The sequence below is a fragment of the Vespa crabro genome, chromosome 1, assembly GCF_910589235.1.
Source record: "Vespa crabro chromosome 1, iyVesCrab1.2, whole genome shotgun sequence".
NCBI lineage: Eukaryota > Metazoa > Arthropoda > Insecta > Hymenoptera > Vespidae > Vespa > Vespa crabro.
In genome coordinates this window covers 15305625-15326524 of record NC_060955.1, presented here as the reverse complement: position 1 = coordinate 15326524, position 20900 = coordinate 15305625, and the positions used below count along the sequence as shown (strand labels likewise).

The following is a 20900-nucleotide window of genomic DNA, read 5'->3' as shown; positions in this document are numbered from 1 at the left end:
GAGAGAGAGAGAGAGATAAGGAGAGTGGATGGAAAGACTAGAAGAGGGAGAGAAAGAAGAGAGAGAGGAAAGAACGAAACACTACTACAATCGACGTTTTCATGAGATGTATGACGGTAACGTATGTGTGTACAAGCAATATAGGGTCATGCATGATCTCTCCACATCGCATTCCAAATCAACGTTGTCCAAGCGTCGAGCAGACTCTCTCTCTCTCTCTCTCTCTCTCTCTCTCTCTCTCTCTCTCTCTCTCTCCTTCTATCTTTCTGTCTCTATCTCTCTGCTTTGTGCACGTTCTCGGTGCACTAACGATGACGATCGAATTATTACTAATGCGAAACCGTTAAAGGAGGAACAAAAATGTTAACTTTTTCAGTTTCTTTTATTTACACACATTTCTGCTTTCCTTGTATCATAGTTTTTTCTTTCTATCTACTTTTTGTTTTTTTTTAATATATCTCTCTGGCGGTATTCTGAAGCGTGTTCGAAAGTAGTAAAGAATGTAGTCGACGGAAGCGGTCTTTCTTATCGGGCGGCTTCATCGTGCGGAAGTGGTGCACCGTCGTACCGTACACGCATCGAAAAAAGATATTCTGCCTTTCGAGCTTCTTGTCTTTCTTATGTTGATTTTGTTTACCAAGTATTTTAAAGCTTTTATTTATTTCTTATGGATGTAACACACACACATGCGTGTATGCGTATATATATATAATGCAATTCTTATGGATTAGTTTAGAAACACCTTGTATAACAAGAAAGTTTCTTTTTGAAGGACGAAAGACAGTCTATAAATTTTATCTATGCAATTACGATATCGAGGCGGTTATTCAATTTCACACGTTTATGGAATAAGTTAAAAGTCTATGCGCCTCTTAGTAGGGTGCACTAACAGTAACTAGGTCAATGATGCATTTCATTCCAATTTCCGTGAAAGATTCGATCGTTTCTTAATAATTTATTAAATGATCGACCTTTTCGTCGATTCGTAGTAAACCGTTGCTCACGAAGGAGGGTTATACACGCCAATCGTGATTACGTTTTGACAAAGCCATCGTGATATAATGAGTCAAAGAAAGTAATAGACTTTTATATTATTCACTAATGTCCACGAGTATGTATATATATGTCGAAGGAGTATATATATCGACGAGATCGCATATCAGGTTCATCGATAGTAATGACTTCCTTCCTTTTCTTCTTTTTGTGGAGCATCACCAGTGCGTTATACACTGATGGCTCAGACATTCTGCCTTTCTCTAGACTTAGGAATGCCACTATGGGTACGTCTGTCTGTCTGTCTCCTTTTTTTTTGACACTGAACTTAAATTATATATTATAGTTATTTATGTATAATTGATTATAATTATTTTTGAATATAAATCATCTTTTATCTATCTTAATTTTTCTCTTATTTTGTCTTCGTATAAGATATAATAAAATAAAAAAAGTACAACTGATAATTACGGTATCATTCAAAGTAGCTGTCGTCATTGACAAAGGATTCTTCTCTGGGAAAGATGAAGATTATCGAAAAGCTCGCACGATGATCTTAGATTCGATCCATGAAATCGTGAAAAAAGAGATACGCGTAGGTTATATAGATATACGCGCATTTCAAGATACGAATGTTGATCTTCGCGAAGGTAACATTTTATATGAATTTAATAAATGTTTTTTCACTTATTGATTATTACGATTTTGCAGATTACACGGTACTCTTGTCGATTGCAACATGCAATAAAACATGGCATTTACATGAATCAGCACGGCAGTCTGGAGTTATACATCTCGCGATAACAGGTAAATGTAGATTTTTAGTAATAACGATAGATAAATCCCTAGAGATAATAATAGTTGCGATAAAAATTACGTTGAATCATTCTTTTTTTAAAATAGAAAAACAACTGAATTTAATTATTATTTCAGATCGTAGCTGCCCACGTATTTCAATTTCTGAGGGTATAAGCATCCCATTGATTAACCCAGGCGAAGAATTGCCACAAATGTTTTTGGATCTTCGTACTGCAAACGCTTTATCTTGGAAGAATGTTGTGATTTTGCACGATGACTCTTTTGGTGACCAACGAAATTTTCGATCCGTCGTAGCATGCAATTTTAGCTTTTCAATCCAGTCAACGATATGAAAAGGTAGCGACTTCTTTGTTCCTTTTTTTAGAAAAAGAAAAAATCAATAACATCGTTCAAGCCGTAACGAGTGATATATCGAATATGAACATTGCATCGAGGTCAATCTTTTCCTTTAAACGCTTTGCTTCTGAATGGGTCAGGAGACAACATATAAAAGATATACTTAACAGTTTTCACATTCAACAACTCGGCAATTGTTTCCTTGTTATCGTCACTGTCGATACAATCACAGACGTCATGGAAGTTGTAAGATCAGCACGTGGATTTTACTTTAACAATTTTATTTCATTATGTACCTTTATTTCATACGTGTATATATATAATGAAGATTGATTCCTCTCCTTACTTTTTTGTATTTTTTCTTTTCGATTATCCGAGTTTTTAATTTTCATTATTCTGTTGCTTATTCTATTATGTGTACGTGTGTATACATATATGTATGTACGTATCTATTTTAAAAGGCTAAATCATTAAAGATGGTTCATCCCGGTAGTCAATGGTTGTACGTCCTCACAGACGCTGGAAATCGGAATTCGACGAATGTAACGTATCTTGCAGATTTACTGCCAGAAGGTGCAAACGTGGCCCTTATTTACAATATTACTACATCCGATTGTACCTGCAATGTAATTGATTAATTAGATATTATTAAAAAAAAAAATAATAATTTCGATCATTCAGTTTCGACTAACACAAGGATTTTTATTTTTTAGATCGATCTTCTTTATTATGTTAATGATTTTGTTCAATATTTTGCGAGTGCTATGAAAAATTCATCTCAAATCAACAATGAATTATACGAGAACATCACTAATACGGAACATGAAATTTTTAGTTTAACCAAGTCTCAAATAAATTCACACATTCTCAAAAGTATTAATGTGAGCGATTATTATTGCTAAATTGTTTGTTAATGAATCTTATAATTAACAGAAATATTCTTTTATATTGTTTAGACGAAATTTTCAGAAAAGTCAAATTTATCTAATAAAAAATACGAGAACTGTTTGTTTTGGAAAATTTCTTCAGCTATTACTTGGGGAAATTATTTTCTTTACGGGAGGAAAGGCGCTAATTTAATAGAATCAAGCACTTGGAGGCCAAGACAAGGTATTAATTTATCCGATGTAATATTCCCTCATATTGCATATGGCTTTAGGGGTATAAGTCTGCCGATAGTGACATTTCATGTGAGTAGAATTTATTATAAGATATCTATGTATCTTCATTGATATCGCAAAGAAGAATCATTTTTTAGAATCCACCCTGGCAAATGGTAAATGTGATGAAGAATGGTGAAGTGAGTTATGGTGGATTGGTCTTTGACGTGCTTAAGTATTTGGGTAAAAAATTAAATTTCACATACGTGGTTTTTGTTCCTAAAATTGCAAATAACACGAAAGCCCTACGTGGCTCTACTAGGGCGTTAAAAGTTGGAGAGGTTCGTTTTTTTCGTATTGATAATTTGCGATGAATTCGTTGTTTTTTGTAATTAAACATTCAAATATTGAATATCGTATTTGTGTGTGGATATTATTCCTATCAGTAGGAAACTTTTTTAAAGCCCCTGATAATAGACAAGAAAAATTTTTTAGTATTTATAGATGGGTTGCCTATATAAGGGGCTCTATAAGAATTTCTTACTGATAGATGGCATTCGTAAGTATCATTATTGACTATGTATAGTAAAATCTAGCCGCGATACTTGAAGTTGAATTATAAAATTATAATGAAATGTATAAGAAATAAAAATTATGAGAAAAATTTGTAGAGGCCACACGGAACTCTGACATCGACTACGAGAAAATTGCCGGAAGAAGTGTTGAAATTTGTTCGTACGAAGAAAGTTTTACTTGCTGCTTGCGCCTATACAGTCAGTGATTTTGAGAAGAGTGCTATTAATTTCACCATACCTATCTTCGTTCAGACATACAGCTTTTTAACGTCAAGACCAACGCAACTGTCGAGAGCTTTGCTCTTTACTTCACCATTTACTAAAGAGGTATGCGATTATATGTTCATCATTAACTAACTTCGATCCAATTTGCTTTTATTATGCTAAATAGTTAAACTTAATGTTGAAACGTCAGAATTTCTGACTGACAAAACTTTGAACTTACATTCGCAAAGTTTAACATGTATCTTATGCATGTACGCAAGTTATATGTTACGTTGAATGGCTTCACTTTTAGACGTGGGCCTGTCTGGCCGCAGCCATTATTATAATGGGTCCAATCTTATACCTGGTTCACAAGTACAGTCCATCTAGTACGAAGATGTCCGGTTTGAATTCATCTTGGCAGTGTGTCTGGTACGTCTATGGTGCACTTCTTCAGCAAGGTATTTTATACTTTTTTTATTTTTTTCCATTTTAAAAAAGAATTTTGTATTTTCCTATAATCAGAAAAAAGTACATATCATATCATATCATATTATATCGGCGATATGTTTTTCATTGTAATTAAGAATATAACTATTTAATATTTTTATGGAATAATTAATACTATAAATTAGTAATAATTTCTGATATTGTAATGAATTTTTGAAACATATTTTAATGCAACGGAAAGCAAACTTGACAAATTAGTAACGCATACAATTTCGATTTTAGGAGGAATGTACTTGCCTAAATCTGATAGTGCTCGCATACTAGTTGGTACCTGGTGGTTAATCGTAACAGTTCTAGTAGCAACTTATTCTGGAAGTTTAATCGCATTCCTGACCTTTCCGAAAATAGATGACCCGATTTTAACAGTGGACAATCTTCTCGCTCATAAGGATAAGTTAACTTGGGGTTTTCCGAACGGTAGCTTCCTAGAGGAATATTTACAAAGTTCTGAAAATGAACAATATCGTTTGCTTCTTTCTCGTTCGGAAAGACATAACGACACAGAAGAGACGGATATCATTAGACGAGTGAAAGATGGCAAACACGTCTTCATTGATTGGAGAAGCTCTTTGCGGTATATATTTAAGGTCATTCATGAACATTTTTTTATTCTAATATTTAGTTATTTTCGAATGATAGGTTTTTGATGAGAAAGGATCTGTTATCCAGTGGAATTTGTCACTTTTCTCTTAGTACAGAAGAGTTCATGGACGAACCTATTGCGATGATCGTTCCCAACAATAGTCCATACTTGCCGATCATAAATAGCGAGTAAGATTGTTAGATTTTTTAAAGAAAAAACATCTCTATAATATTTATTGTGATAGAAATAATTTATTTTACCATTAAGGTTGTATCGTATGTATGAATCTGGTTTAATAAATAAGTGGATTTCTGAAAAAATGCCAACGAGGGATAAATGCTGGGTAGGTGCAAACTCTAATGAAATCGTGGACAAGCGTAAGGTTAATGTTGCTGATATGCAAGGAATCTTTTTTGTACTTTTCATGGGTAATATCATTATCACTAAGAAGATTGCTAAATGAAAAAATATGTAACAAAATGAGAACCAATTTATTTTCTACAGGAATTGTTTTAGCGATCATCTTTCTCTGCTGGGAGTTTTATTGGCACAGACGAAAAGTATCGAAACAACGCAAATTTATCCAACCATTTGTATTCTAAATTTTTCTTAGAAGAACATTTATGCACGATTGTTATAATTGTTATACCTTTACATTTTTACTATAATAATGTCGAAGAATAAACTAGCATTATCCTTGCAACAATGTTAAGAAATTAAGTTTTAGAAATATCGGATTGTCGGTTTTTATGGTTTTAAGGGCAAACGGAAACCAGGCTTGAGTAAAGTTGCTTAAGTCTAAGTTGATTATCCTAAGATTTCAAGGATGGATCGGCGGAAATGGTCGGCAAACGGAAAAGGTCCTGTACGCGCGTAATATTGTGATGGGCATTGCAAGTTCGAGTTAATTATCGCAGAGGCCCTCATTGTCGATCCTCAATGTATTTAGCAACGATTCTTGGTGGTGCCGTGCGTGCAAGGTAAAAGTCATGAAATTACATAATGCATTCGCTGTGGATATCCTCTTCTAACTGTCTTTCTCGAAAACCGGGTTTTCGCATGGTGTGTTTTTTCTACCGCTTACGTTAGATGCGCAATTAACGAAATTTATAACTATAATTTGTAAGATATCACCAAAACAGGATATTGCACTTCTGCAATATTTAAAAATAATTTGTAAATAAAAAAGCTCGAACATCGTAGTATTTCGTTTCTAAGTTATGCGACATGTTTGATTGGTAAAAATGCCTATATAATAGCAAAGGAGCGGTAATCGATGTTCGCTGGAAAAACTTATTCGTTTATAAAGTACAAGCGAGATCTCAAAGTAAAAGGAAAAACATGAACGTGTAAATGAATGAACGAGAGGCTTTTACGATTTTTCATAACTTTTATAAATTCTCGAAATATTGTTTCCTTTCGTGAAAGCAATCTTCATGTGTATTCTATTCGAGTTTTTGAACGAAAGAGAATGAGCAAAGAATATATTAAAACAGTAAAAAGAAAGAAAAAAGAACACGAAGCTTATAATGGGAGTTTTTTTTAGTTAGGGTTTCTATCGAAGCTAGGGAGAAGGTCAAATCTTGGTAGGTGCGAAGGCGATACGAGGAGAAACGGCAGACGCGGGGTTGTCCACCTGATGACCTTGCCGTTGAAAAAATCGTGGAGTAGCCGGCAGCGAGCTCGGAACTGGCGGCGTGAGCCATCTGCGAGCCAGTTCTGTTGTAGAGCGCGCGAGACTAGGACTAATCCTAATAAACGCCGAGCCGGAGTCGTTGCCGAGGTCGAATAAACGAGCGCACGAGCTCAACGCAACTTGCCCGCTCTTTCAGTGAATCGAGAAATTGAGTCGTTCGTCGATACCCATGAGGTAACCAAGTCTAAAGAATATAGAGAACCAGATCCGAGTACTTACGTGAGAGAAACAAGGAAGAAAAAGAAATGAGGATATCGTTGATCTGGATCTTACTCTTGCAACGTACGTACGATGTTTTTTCCTATTTCGGATATTTTTCTTTTCCTTTTGTATAATTGATCGAAATTTTTGAGCAGTTTGATATATTAATATTTTTTATTCTTTAGTTTTTTCTTTCTATTTTTTAATTTATATATCCTCCTCAATTCATAACATAATTAATTAAACAGAAATAGAATTGAATGTATAAAATGTTTCAAACTTTGACAGAGATCATTTTCATCTCTATTTATATAATAATCTTAATTATAGTAATATATAATACATGTTACATTAATATGACATAATATTTGTTTTTCTTCTCAGTGTTGTTCGGTATCGCACATTCATACCAAGAAACCGATTTCGATGGTTGGTATCAACCAGTGGCACGTCGACCGGTCGACGTCGTTACCGACATTGTTAACGATCTTGGGGTGAGAATCCTTCAGCAATACAGCAATCTTGGAAATGTCGCCTTTTCACCAATCGGAGTTGCTTTCGTTCTGGCTGCGCTTTACGAAGGGTCAACTGGCGGAGGAAGTCATCAGATAGCAGAAGTTTTGGCTTTGCCACACAACCGAGACATCACCAGGATTGGTTTTCGTGATATTCATCGTCGACTCAGAGTAAGACTCCTATAATTCGTAGCATTGCGTAAGTATCGGTCGATCATGGCTCGTTTCGCGACATTAGTTTTCCTTTAGAAATTGTTAATTCAAAGTTTTCGAAAGCGAAGGATTTATCACCGATATCACGATTTCTTCGAAAGAAGTCGTCAACTCGGACTGCTTTAACGAACGGTGATGAATTTCTTTTTTAAGACTTACCTGAACGCCGATGGTTTTTTGGGTGGCTTGACGTTAAACAGAGAAAACACCAAACTCCGACCAGAATACGAGGACATTTTACGATTTTATGGCTTTAATTTGTCGGATATAGATGAGAAAGAATCCAATGATACAACAACAATGTCCGCAGGAGCTATTGAAGTTACAAATGCACCGACCACTGAATCAGAGGATTCTACTAAACCATCGACAACTATAATTGACACTACTCTTTCCTCAGGTTCTTCAATCATCTCAGAATCTATGGAGCTACCCGTAACTTCTATTTCCATATCTTCTATGACCGAAACACTTGGAACTACAATCAACGAGGAGATGGTATCGGACAGGCTAACGCAAGTATCTAATATTAGCACCACAATTTCCAGTACAAGCGATTCTAATACCTTTACTACAATCGTGACTGACGGAAATTTGAGTACTATGCCTCAAAATTCTACGTATTCTATGCAATTACCAGCTGTTACAATGCCATTTGAGACAATGCAAATTACGGTTGGTCAAACTATCGGAGAGACAAGCACAATTATACCGAACATTTCTGATACGACCAACGTGATGATGAGCGATTCTCAAATAACGGTTAATACTGCTATTACGAGTTTGCAAAATGCAGAAAATACAATGATTCCAACGAGTACATTATCTCTCACTACGATAATTGCATCTGTAACACCTTCGAATATGCAAACAAGTTCAATAGACTCGACCGATCAGATCGAGGCAATGAACTTACCTACAGATACGTCATCGGTCGAAACGAATATAACAACGACGACTCCAGTTTCCGTAACAACGAGCGCGGGGAATAATCTCGAGATCGGACCTCCCGCTGAAGAAAGTACCGTTTTGACGAATCAGCCGACAAATGGACCGAACACTATGATCGGAATTGTGGATCTTGGATCTACGAATTCGATAAACGAAGGAGGACAAGGAATGACCACAGTGCCAGCTTTGATAGAAAATGTCTCGAGGAATCAACTTCGAAAGCGAAGTACGAGAAATTCCCGAGGCTACTTCTCTAGTTATCCAGGTAGGTCTTATCGACGATGATGAACGATCAGATCATTAGTGTTTTTTCGCCATTTCAGACGAAGGTATCTGGATGCAGGATCTTGGCATTTGGAAAGCCTATCCGACCATCAACAACGAGGCTTCCGTCAGGGATTCTACAGAAATATCTTTTCTAGTGAATGGTTGCGACGTGTCCTCGGTAATGGCTAGTAGATATGTTGCGGTTCTACCCTTTGCGTACTTTCCATCGCTGCAAGCTGTTGCCGTTGAGTTTCCTTTGGACGTAAGCCGCAAAATCACTTTAACACGTTTTTCATTCGTGGCTATTGGATTGTAGTTTTGAATGCATGAAACCGATTATCCAGAACAGTTTTGTGGCCGAGTTTACACGCTTCGCTGAAGGTCTTTTTTTTTTATAACTTTTTCTTTTTTTGTCAAATGAAAACGTATACGTTAGTATTCATTGAATAACTTGATATATTGTGTTTACCTTTAGTTAAGGACTAGGAACGCGTATTTGAAAAAGACTGTGTGCTTTCTGTCATGAATTGCCTTGTGGATACGATAAAAGATGTCTCTTCTTTTTGTTGAAGGATCCGAGATATAACATTCTTCTTCTTATGCCGACGGATAGAACAGATACGCATCGTCTGGCGAGAGATCTCGGCAGGAAGTCATTGAGATGGTTACGGAAGCAGTTGCAACCAGCTTGGGTCAGAGCTACCATACCCTCTTTCATGCTACGCGGTTTTGTCACTCTCACGTCTTTTCTTCAAAGAGTGAGTTAAGTTTTTTCTTTAAGTTCCTTCAGAAATTTTTATTCAAAATTGTTTAAACGTCGGTAGTCATTATAGCGTGACAACGAAAACTTTCAAAGCCGATTATTATTTATGTCTTCCGGGTTACGTCGTTCGATATTGCACCATTAGTCTCGGACATTAAGCTTTTAATTACTTAATCGCGTTAGTCGAGATCTTAATTGTACCTTCTACGAAAAAAGAAGATAGTTTCTCCGGAATTCTGCTCGCTTACGCGTCATGCAACGTACTTAATTCCGTTTTTTAAGTTCATTTTATTTGACATTTCATCAATTATTCGTTAGAACGAACGAACTCAAGAGATTTATATTTTATCTGATAGCTTGGAATAACCGATGTCTTCGAGCCAAGAGTGGCCGACTTGTCACCGATGACTTCGGATTTAGGAGTTTATGCTAGAGACATCCAACAAAGCATAGGAGTGAATATAAGGAATTACATGAAGCCGGATAGAACCCACTCTCGTGAGTCAACTAATATCGAATCACCGATTCCCATCGTACCATCTCGTCGAAATTCTTACCGTTTTCTTCTTCATTCAGGTTTTATTCTACGCTTTGTACATACTATTGCACTATCATCCTTATTTTCTACTCATCATTTTAACGCTTCCTTTGACTTTCTATCTTCAAACGTAAATCGATTTCATTTACCATGAATTAACTTTTTCATTTGAAATTAGTCCGCTAATTTTAACAGAGAACCCTTTCAATGAAGTCCAACGATGTTACTCGCTAAGAAAAGAAAAGAAAAGAAAAGAAATGTTTTACGCAGTGCGAGAAACAAATTTTCATGTTGGCGACAACTCTTAAGAAAACATTGAAAAAATTACGTTGTCACAATTTATCGTAGCTAGAGAGTAAAATTGCAATTTGTTTCGCCTTTGCTTGGTCGTATCACAAACATCGTCCGGACAATTTGCAAATGCAAACCGACGCTCCCTCCTTCCAACATATACGTTCGACAATGGCCAGCTATTACTACTAGCGCGTTGCTCGTTTGTTTTTTTTCTTTACATGCTTTTTGCATCTTCGTCTTTCTCTTCTCCTTTTACTTTTGTTTTCTTTGTTCACCCTCCGAAGAAAAATAGGTATTATTACCGTCGTTAACGATGGTAAAAATTTGTTAAATCACACTGCCGAAAGGCACAATATGTTTCTTTGAAATTACATGGTATAGTCCTTGTTCTTTTTGAAAGTAAATACCACAAAGTTGGACGTTAACGTTGTTAAAATGAAATTCTCGATATATGTGTTAACTCCATTTCAAAAGAAAAAAGGCTTGAGTTTCCATATTATCGATCGTAGAAAAAATCAATTTTGTTTTTATCGAGATATATTAGACAAAAAAATCATTGTTTACCATCTTAAAATTTAAAAAAAGCATTTTATTGCGCATTTATTGCAATTGTGTCGAGCGTTGCGCAGATTGGGAGATGGAAGAGAGTATCATTTACTATCGAGAATATTCTCAGTATTGTTATAAAGTTCGTTTAATTTAATAGCTGATATCCTGTGTGAGTCAGAGAAGGAAACGAACGAAAAGACCTTGCGCAAAATCTTTTCGTAATTTTGTACTTTTACAAAGATATTGCCGTTTTTTCTTCGCTATGAGGTTCCGAAACTTTTTCAATTTCTTGCTATACTATATTTTAATATGCATTTGTCTTATTAATTATCTTATCCTTGCAGCACGTGCACACTTAGAATTTCTAAAGTTTATAGTATGATATTTATTAATACTTAAATGTAATAACATCGATGATTTATAGGAAATGGTTTATTCGAACGAGCTGGACCAGTGCCGTTTACAATCGTACATCCGTTTCTTTATTTTATCATCGATACTGAAACCTCGGTAACGTTGATTACCGGTCGAGTGGACGATCCTCTTAATTCAAGAATCATTTAGATATCGTTGAGTATTTTTCCAACATGAATTGATACGAGATCATTGGAAATTACGAAGTATCAGGTAAAGAAAAAACGAAAAACTCCAAAGTAATAATAAACGTATATTTATTTGACGACTCTTATAAATAACTACAAACTTATAAACAAGTATACATATATATTTATTTACTGAAGTTTTTTTTCTCTATTCCGCACACATACCTTCCAGTATACAACTTTTATTGTGCACTGTACAGATTTACTTGTTAAAAAAAAAAGAAGAAGAACGAGGACGAATCAAATATCGAACGATAATAATCATTATTATCGCGGGAGAATGTCGAGAGGAAGGGCAAGAGCTCAGCGTTTCGTTGTTCAAAAAAAAAAAAAAAGATCAAATCATCCTCCAGATATCGTAAAGACAACAATTATACATAAATAACGAAAAATTACATAAAAAATATTATCGGGATTTCTCGATTCATAGTTTTTCGTAAACAAGATCTTTCTTCGTTGGTTCATATATAGGTATAAGAAAATACAAGAGTATTATTTTATAGGTTTTTCACTTGTCCGATGATTAGTGGACAGGATCGATTAATTAATCTTTTATTAACTAATAAATATATTATCATCTTACTCATATAAATACAGTTCTATCACGAGCGCGATAAAGCGCGGGATGTCCTTTCGATGACTCCGAACTGGTAGCTCGTTTTCCTCGTTATTTTTTTAAGGACGATATAATAAGACGATCAACGATATACTCGATGATATACGACGATGTATTTATCTTGATACTTCGTTATCTATTCGTTTTTCGTATACGAAAAGAATTATTTCAAGGCAAAATCAACGTTTTTCTGTCAATGATAGCGAAATCTTCTCATGAGTGAAACGATAACGTGTAAATTGATTTTTCAAGCCTCGCATCGTTTTCCGACACATGGGCGATTAGGAATCGTTGACGAAGATCTTTCTTTGAGAAAAAAGTCGACGTCCATCTAATACACCGAGACGTCATGTGACGTTTTTCAAGATCCAAGAGACGAACTTTGAAATTCTTGTACAGACACCCGGTAAATTGGCTTCGGCACATCCGATACCCCAAGAGATTATACCGGCGAGAAAATATCGACCATCCTTTCCGCGTACCTGAAGAGGACCACCTGAGTCGCCCTAAAATAGAATCTTGTTTAATAAAACCATTTAGAATTATTAAATATTTCCTTCTTTTATTTATAATTGATAAAATCATTGATCGTTGAGTAAATTTTGTATAAATCTGATGTCTATCAAACATTTGAAGTAAAATTAGTAACATCAAGCGAACGCATGCGCCTGTGCGTGTTCTCCGTAATAATTGTATAAGATTTATAAAATTACCTGACAAGAATCCTGTCCTCCTGTCTCGTAACCGGCACACAGAAAGATATCCGGTATAAATTCGTGTCTGCCCGCCCTAAGGAACATCGACTTACACCTGTCGTTGCTAACGATCGGCACAGAAACCTGGAATCATAGAAATCACGTTGACGAACAGACGCAGAGGTTAGATGCGTATATAGTTGAAAAGAATGAAAGGAACGTAGGAAAAACGACAACCTCTTGAAGCACAGAAGGTAAGGTTCCACCTTCACTCAATCTTCCCCATCCGGTGACCGTCGCATTTTCTCCTATAAGAAGATCGTCGGTAGCTGGCAGGCATATAGGCGATATGTGTGGTGCGAAGGTCAATGGACTCTCCAGCCTAACCAGTGCCAGATCGTATTCGTAAGTGAAGAAATTATATTTCGGATGGACAACTTTCTTGGCAACTCCACGCTCGACATAGGGCAGACGTTCCTGGACCGATGAGAAGTCATATTCCCCGACGCGTATTCGAATTTGAGATGTCAGCAAGCTAAACATTAAAAAAAGAATAAAAGTCAAGATAGATGTTTTTCTTTCGTTCGAACGTAATTATAGCAATATTTTTTTCGTAGAAAATTTGTTTTACACCTTCGAAAGAGTGTTTATTTAGAGCGATTTTTTTCTGTCAAATTTATTATGTGATTCGAAGCAAACAAATTGATCGATCAATTATTCGACGTGAAGGATCGTTATATATGTTTTTAGAATTTATTAGATGCTGAGGCAAGTTACTGGTAAAGGAAAGAAAGGAAGAAAAAAAAAATAGATGAAGATTTGATCTCATTGAAAATAATTCGATTAAATCGTCAGTTCGTTGTCCGTACTCACTCATCGACACAATGGCCCGCCGTTGCGATCCAATTTTCATTGAGGACTGCACCACCGCAACGATGGGTACTCGAGAAACCAAAGAAGGACGTACGTCTAACCGATACCTGCCAAGGCCATCGACCGAACGGAGCATCCTTGCCACCGACTATTCTGGTTTCTGGAAGTGGAAAGAGAGGAGGGACACCGCATTGGGTGCCTTTGTTCTCAGCTACTGCCGATACCGTCATCATTGTGCCTGTCTTCATTAAAGTCTCCGGTGTTGTTGATTTTAACATAGATTCCGTAGACTTTCTTGTTGTAGTCGTTGTAGTCGTTGTAGATGGCTTTTCCGTAGTGGTTGTAATTATGCTGGTAGTAGTGCTGCTAGTAGTAGTCGTTGTTGTCGTGCTCGTGGTTGACGTTGTGGTCTTCTTCATCGGTCTCGTTCTCGTCGAGGTCTCAAAGTGGGACGTCGTTATGTAGTGCGCCGAACCCACGGGTTTGTGGTATTCGGTCTTCTAAGACGAAAAAGGTGAATATATAAGTAAGAAGGTTAATGTCGTTTCCGTAAACAGAGTACGGTGAGATAAAGGTAACCATGTTTTAGACAACAATTTTTTTATATATACATCAATCGATAGAAGAGTAAAAGCATCAGAATTATCCATAATGACTCAATATAAAGGATAGCATTAAATAACGTACTTCTTGTGACTCAGTAGGCTTAAAACTGGATTGATGAGGAAAGCTTTCCGGCCCATTTTGCATAAAACTAGGATTGTCGGTCCAATGTGGTTTCAAGGACGGTCTGGGTGGCGTCCAATTGTTTTCCGACCAAAAATAAGAACTAGTGCCGAAGGGTTTAGTGGTTTCAAACACGGTTATCGGCTTTGCTGATGAAGAGGAAGTCGAAGAGGAGGACAACAACGAGGTGGACGAAGACGATGACGAGGGTCTCTGCTTTGTTACAAATGCCGGCTCTGTGGTAACTTGCCAGTGAGAGGTTTGTGGTACGGATCCGGCTGCGCTAGAATGAAAGAAAAGTTTTAAGCGCTGGCTAAGAAACTTTCATCTCCACTCCCAGCACTTTTATTTTATACTTGCTACGCATAATCGATAATAAATAAAGGAGAGATATAGAACGCAACGCAGCATATAATTAGAAACAAAATACCATGCCGATAAGATTAATCAAAGATTTTCATTTCTTTTTCCTAAGTTTCCCTCCATATCTTTCCCTTTTTTAATTAGCATATTCGCACATTTGATTACTCGACCACGTAGTCGAATACCTAGTCGGTTGACTATTGAAATACGTAGGTTTTGGCGATGTAGCCGTTTTCAAAGACACGTCCGAGATATTAGGTTTCAGGACGAAGGTCGGTCTCGCATCGGTTTGACTACTCAAGGAGATCGGTCGAAATGTTGTCGTCTTGATTGAGAAGTACGGCTTTGAGAAATCTGTCAATGGTTTTGGGGTAGCTGGTTTTGTGGCCCATTGTGGTCGTTCGGTGTATATGAGGTTTATATTGGAATGCTGATTTTTCAGGGGTTCCTAATAAAACGTATAAAATTAATTTTTGTCAATTTTCAGAAGAAAATAATATATATGTAATTCATGTATGTAAAATACAAATAAATAATATAATTTTCTTACATTTTCATTAACAGAATTGACGTACGGTCGATGTATTGTTTCCTGTACGTTGAGGTCAGCATCCTCCGCTTTTTCATCATCTGGCCTCGACTCCGAGGGTCTTTGGTTGTTCGGCCAGTTAGGCCTCTTCGACTGCCCATCGTTTGACGCATGTTCCTTTCCAGGCAAGCGTATCACGAGCGTATTAGGCGAACTTCCTATTTTATCCTTAAAGCCTTGATAGTTTCCGTGTCCTTGGAGCTGCAGCTCGACCTTATCGTCCACGTTGGTATTTGGTCTGATCTTTTGTTGAGGCAACTGTGACTCATGGAAGTTTGGTCTTTTTGTACCTTGAGAGCTGTTACCCCAATAAGGTGAAGATCCAACTGGGAGCACGGAAGTTTGAAATCTATCAGTATGTTCGGACGTTGGCTTCGCGTGTGGTCTTTTTTGTAAAGGTCGAGCAACGTTACTGGAAGGTGTTTTGAAGGGTCTCGGTGAAGCGATGAATCCAATGTGAGAAGATAATTGCTGATGAACGACGCTTGGTTTTGAAGTACTCGAGATCGGGAAATTCGAAAGAGAAGTCAAGGTAAACTTTGTCGTCTCGCTTCCCAGAACTTCCGCCAGTGTTGGCCTGAGAGTATTCGACTCATGGTGATTATGATGATGGTGATGTTGCGGATTTCCTTGCTCCTTGTGACGATGATCTTGTTCCTGCTGATTTGACTGATGTCCTAGCGAAGCTATCGAGTTCACTGTTGAATTGTGAACGCAGCAGCTACCGAACATGAAGGTGTCCACGCACACACCAACGTGCGTGCCTTCCGATTTGATGCACTCCCAGACGAACATGCAAGTACCTTCGTGGTCACCTGGACCGGGCACTTTGCAAGGCTTCGGACTGATCTTGTAGCCTAGGATCAAGCAAGAACTACGATCGCTATCTCGTTTGACGGAGAATCGAAATGTCGATTACTCTTCTTCTAGCTCGGTCATGGTGCAGAACCGTACGTTGATACGAGCGTACGTATGTACAAGTAGCAGAACGAGGAGCAACGGTAAGTGCAAGTAATGCATGTAATACGATCGTCGAACGGACATGGTGCGCGTAGGGTCACGATAAAATCTAACGACCGTGGAGATTATATCGGGTGTCTAATGAACGGTTACTTCGCTCTTGCGATAATCTAACAGGAGTTATATGTTTGGCGCACGACAAGTCTATACAAGTGTACATCTATGTGTATCGTGGAAGCAAATCGATGCGTAACAATCGTATCCGCTGTAGCGTTTCTACTTCTAGCGGTTTCCTTAATTGAATTTAGCCATTAGTCGCTCGGTATTTGTTCGCTCGAACAGACGGAATTATTATTTCGAGAAAAAGACACATTTACACCAGCTTTCGATACTTTTCTGGAGAATCGAGATACATGCGAGTTATACCTCTCAGTCTGATTCTCTTGCAAAAGAAGGAGAAAAGATTTAACGGTTTTAAACTTGCAGCATGTTTCTTTGCGTTAATCCTCGATTCGATTGGTCGCTCGTGCACGGTAGTATCGCCATTTTTTTCTTTTTCTTTAACAAGCGCGAAATAAATTTCTAGGAATAAAGTATTTTTTTATAATAGACCCAAATAACATCGATTAAACTTTTATATTTAACCGCATACATTTTCGTTGTCCTCGAAATAGAATTTAGAATAAATTGATGTCCTGATTGATAAATTTTCATCAGAATCGAACGAATGGTAAGCATTTTTTCAATTACGTGAGCTCGATGAGTTTTATCCCACTCCCGAAGCAAACCTGTTGTCGGAAACGTCATTAGTGCATCGTGGATGAGCTCCGTCGTCGATGTCGCGTCTTCGTCGCGCCGCTTGGTGAAAGTGTACCACTTGTCGATGAGCACGCGCGCCAGCAAGGTTGAATAACAAAAAGAAAAAAAAGGAAAAAGAGAAGAGAAAGAAAAAACGTCGAGGTTTAATTGCGGAAAAGAAGATGGGTACGTAGACCTGGGCCAGGTCGTTAACCGTGTCGTCTCTTCGAGTCGTACGCAGGACGACGGAAACGTAAATTACGAGCTCATTTTGACGCTATCATTCGCTTTCCTCCTCATCAAAAATATGTTTGTTATTCATATACATGCATATACATGCATATATAAATTATAATTATCATTATTTGTAATAATTTTATATTTTTTTGTTATACGACAAAAATCTTTTCTAATAAATGTTTTGTCTACAAATATACATATTAGTAAACTGGTATTGAACGTGTTACGACTAAAAAATGATTTCACCTTGTTATGTACGTTTTACGAACGTTTTCTACAAAACTTGGACGTAATTTTCATTTATCTACATTCGAGATATTCATCTGGAAGGTGGAACTAGTTAAAAGTTAAGGTAAGATTTCATAATTAAACGAACACCTCATAAAAGAGGCTACGAGACGAACATTAAATTTTGCTCTTTTAGGGATAAGATTTAACCATTACCAATCGTTTATTAAATCGATTATTAATTCGAAATTTTTCGAATCGTTTCTATTCCACGTATCTTTCCTCGAATCGACAGAAAGTCGTTGCAATGTTCTCTCAAATGTCTCTCTTTTCCTTCTTTCGCTTTTCTTTTCTCACGCTCGCGCACGGCCCACTGCACCTTGACCGACTTCTCTTTTCAATTAGGCGTTATACATTTAAGAGAAGGAATCTCTTGGATAAGATGGAGTTTGAGATAATTGAAGGTGAGTATAGAGAGAAAATTAGAGAAAGAGAAAAGAGAAGAGAGAGAAAAAGTAAAAGACACGAATCTTTTTGAGTATATCACCCAAAATTCTTCGCTCGTGACACGAGTCGAATTCCGTGTAAACTCTTATACCGGCTAATGGCTTCGATGATCCCGCTCGAAAGTCACACAAACGGCTACCGCCGAGGAGGGAACACCGAAACCGTGTGTACGTTAAAACATCAAAAGGAGTATTACTGACTGTGACCTCGATTCACCGTGCTGAGGGACCTGGCGATGCCCGACCACCAGAGAATTGTGGCCACGTAACCGATCCACCGCATCCTGATCCCTGAAAACATCAATGTTATCCATTTTAGCCGAGCTTCGTCGAAGAGACTTCCTTTGAGATTTATTGTCATTTAATATCATATCTGTTTTCGAAAGAACAAAAGATAGAGAAAAGAGGATAAAAAAGGAGCAAAAGTTTTTAATTAGATATAATTAATGTTATTATATATAGAGAGTATCTTTAAAGGAGATAACTTTAATTATTTTCTTTGTATTTAATTTTCTTATAATATTCTTCTTCATAAATATAGAAGAACATTTCTTATGTCTCTTAATAAGCATACCTAATGCGATACGTTCTTTTCACATGTCTCAGAGGTATGCCAAAGTACGAGCTCAATGTCGCGTTTTCGCTCTCGACAGACGGAATTATAATGCGTTGAGACGATGGATTTGCCAAGCGATTTCTACGCGATTAGAATTGGCAAACGAAGAGGAGGCGCGTTCGAAGAATAAACGCGAACGAAGATGTAGAATTGACTATGGTTTTAAACGTTCTTATGTACACAAACTCTCTGCTATGAGTTAACATACAGATCCCTATTTGAATTCAATCTTCGTAGAAGTGAGAACAAGTAATCGAATTGTTAAAGCGTTTTCGCAATTAATTGGACGAGATTCTCGTTAATTGCAGCGAAATCAATTATTATATTTTCAGAGATCATGAAATGAATCTTCTATCATTGAATTGGTTTCTTTAATGAGAATTCACTATAATTGATATGCTCAAAAAAGAAGAATTCAGGTTAATAACCTGAATATTAGAAAATTGTATCATTTGAAAATGTTTTAATTTGAAAATTTATGTAATTAGCTCGGAGATATCTCGATAAAAAAGGATAGAAAAGCTTGTAATCCTACTCAGAGCCAATGGATTTTCTAACGAGTCATCGTCATTGTTCGCGTCGGATTTAGCAGCATGTTTCTCTTCCTTTTCACAGATTGTCCTTGACGACGGTCCGGTCGTTGGTCAATGTTGAACGAAGACGTTGAACGAAGAAGACGGATGTAAAGTAGTCCATTGCGAGACAGAAGAGACGAGACCTGAATGCACCTGACTTATCGCGTTGTCGAAGCCTCTTTATAAGTCGATCTCGGTGTGTTACGACCTACTTTGGGATTACCACATTGCATTCCCTACAGATCGTCAAAATAAACACGCCTGAAACTGAATGAGAGATGCTGGATGCTGGCTGGATGCTGATTACACTTTGATTTGATTACAAGACACTTCGATTACAAGAAAAGATCGTTGCGTTTTCTCGTTCCTTGAGCGTCTGGAATTAGACCATGCACGGACATAGTTTAGCTTTGACCATCTAAGATTATTACCGTTAACAATTCATACTACTTTTACTTTCTCGAGTTATTATACCGCTACCTCGGCCGTGGGCGTTAAGCGGATTATTTTTTTTTCGAGGCCAGTCAGTCGCGCGGCATTGTTTCCAGTCTTGAAAATTGCATAATCTCTCTCACATAGCATTTTCGAAATCGTAAGAGTGTGATTAATCGGTGTCCAACAAAACTATATTTTGTTTTAAGTGTATATATTCAAAGATAAAGGAAAATACGTAATAACGAGTACATAATACATAGTTTCGCTTTCGAGTCACATAACTCGACTGAGACAGATCGATCAATGATCTCTCGTTTTAGAAGTAAGATACTTGATCGAGATATTTCAAACTATCTGAATTCTTTTGTGCTTGCGAATCCTTTGCCTTGAAGGGAATCTGCTTCGGTCCAAAAAATGGTTGAACGTATTAAGAAATTATCGAATTGTTATATATATATATATATATATATATATATATATATATATATATATATATATCACGTTGGAACGGTTTTATACTCGCATCGTCGAATATCATCACGTGTTTATCGAGCTCGAGAAAAGAAATCGTCATACCGTAACGGTTTAATGAAACACGTGCGATCACGCTGGACCGTTCAGCCGTGTCTTTCTCCTCCTCTTCTACTATTTTCTATGTACCTCGCGATGAATCACGAACGAAGTCCTACGATTCACGTAAGTAAAGCAGTAACCGATAAAACGTAAAATTTTCATAATGGCAACAAGTTAGGACGAGTGATATATTTAATTTATTAATTAATTTCTACAGCACAGTTAGTAGGTCAACGAGGTGAGCCAGTCTTGACGATTATTATTTCATTGATTAAAATCTTTTCTTCGATGATTTTGTTTATTGCTAAATCAGATATGAAGAAAAAGAGAGAGAGAAGGAAAATATGAAATACACGAGGTTCAAAGAACTCCGTTAAAAGAGTTCATAAATAGCCATA

The 20900-nt window shown here is 36.9% G+C and overlaps 3 protein-coding genes across 9 annotated transcripts in view; 2 read left to right on the top strand and 1 right to left on the bottom strand.

Annotated features, from left to right (window-relative positions):
* Positions 1–107: 107 nt before the first annotated feature.
* Positions 108–5762, top strand: LOC124424183 (ionotropic receptor 93a). The gene is made up of 15 exons (XM_046962924.1): positions 108–1280; positions 1479–1643; positions 1705–1800; positions 1927–2076; positions 2177–2394; positions 2610–2774; positions 2862–3029; positions 3105–3338; positions 3407–3589; positions 3920–4150; positions 4341–4488; positions 4760–5111; positions 5177–5308; positions 5388–5548; positions 5625–5762. Exons 1-15 carry the CDS (start codon positions 1124–1126, stop codon positions 5720–5722), a joined length of 2658 nt encoding a protein of 885 aa, XP_046818880.1. The 5' UTR covers positions 108–1123; the 3' UTR covers positions 5723–5762.
* Positions 5763–6050: 288 nt separating this feature from the next.
* On the top strand, positions 6051–11837 carry LOC124424233. 3 transcript variants are annotated; one of them, XM_046963228.1, is made up of 8 exons: positions 6051–6100; positions 6667–7098; positions 7402–7703; positions 7899–8961; positions 9020–9225; positions 9536–9721; positions 10083–10224; positions 11532–11837. In XM_046963228.1, exons 2-8 carry the CDS (start codon positions 7062–7064, stop codon positions 11669–11671), a joined length of 2076 nt encoding a protein of 691 aa, XP_046819184.1. In that variant the 5' UTR covers positions 6051–6100; positions 6667–7061; the 3' UTR covers positions 11672–11837. The 3 variants fall into 3 exon arrangements, with proteins under 3 accessions (XP_046819184.1, XP_046819000.1, XP_046819089.1); XM_046963044.1 differs by having other exon boundaries at positions 10083–10302; XM_046963133.1 differs by lacking the exon at positions 6051–6100 and having other exon boundaries at positions 6433–7098; positions 10083–10302.
* Positions 11838–12201: 364 nt separating this feature from the next.
* The window catches only part of LOC124423978 (serine proteinase stubble-like), a 32828-nt gene continuing 24129 nt past the window's right edge, over positions 12202–20900 (bottom strand). For 2 of the 5 annotated variants that reach the window (XM_046962444.1, XM_046962521.1), the window contains exons 2-9: positions 18505–18594; positions 15533–16428; positions 15138–15430; positions 14581–14902; positions 13894–14393; positions 13258–13555; positions 13039–13164; positions 12202–12831 (exon numbers count right to left, since the gene is read on the bottom strand). In XM_046962444.1, coding sequence (XP_046818400.1) covers positions 12673–12831; positions 13039–13164; positions 13258–13555; positions 13894–14393; positions 14581–14902; positions 15138–15430; positions 15533–16428; positions 18505–18586 — 2676 coding nt within the window. In that variant the 5' untranslated portion in view covers positions 18587–18594 and the 3' untranslated portion in view covers positions 12202–12672. The remainder of the gene's footprint in view (positions 12832–13038; positions 13165–13257; positions 13556–13893; positions 14394–14580; positions 14903–15137; positions 15431–15532; positions 16429–18504; positions 18595–20900) is intronic. The other 3 variants (XM_046962612.1, XM_046962785.1, XM_046962698.1) reach the window with 3 other exon arrangements.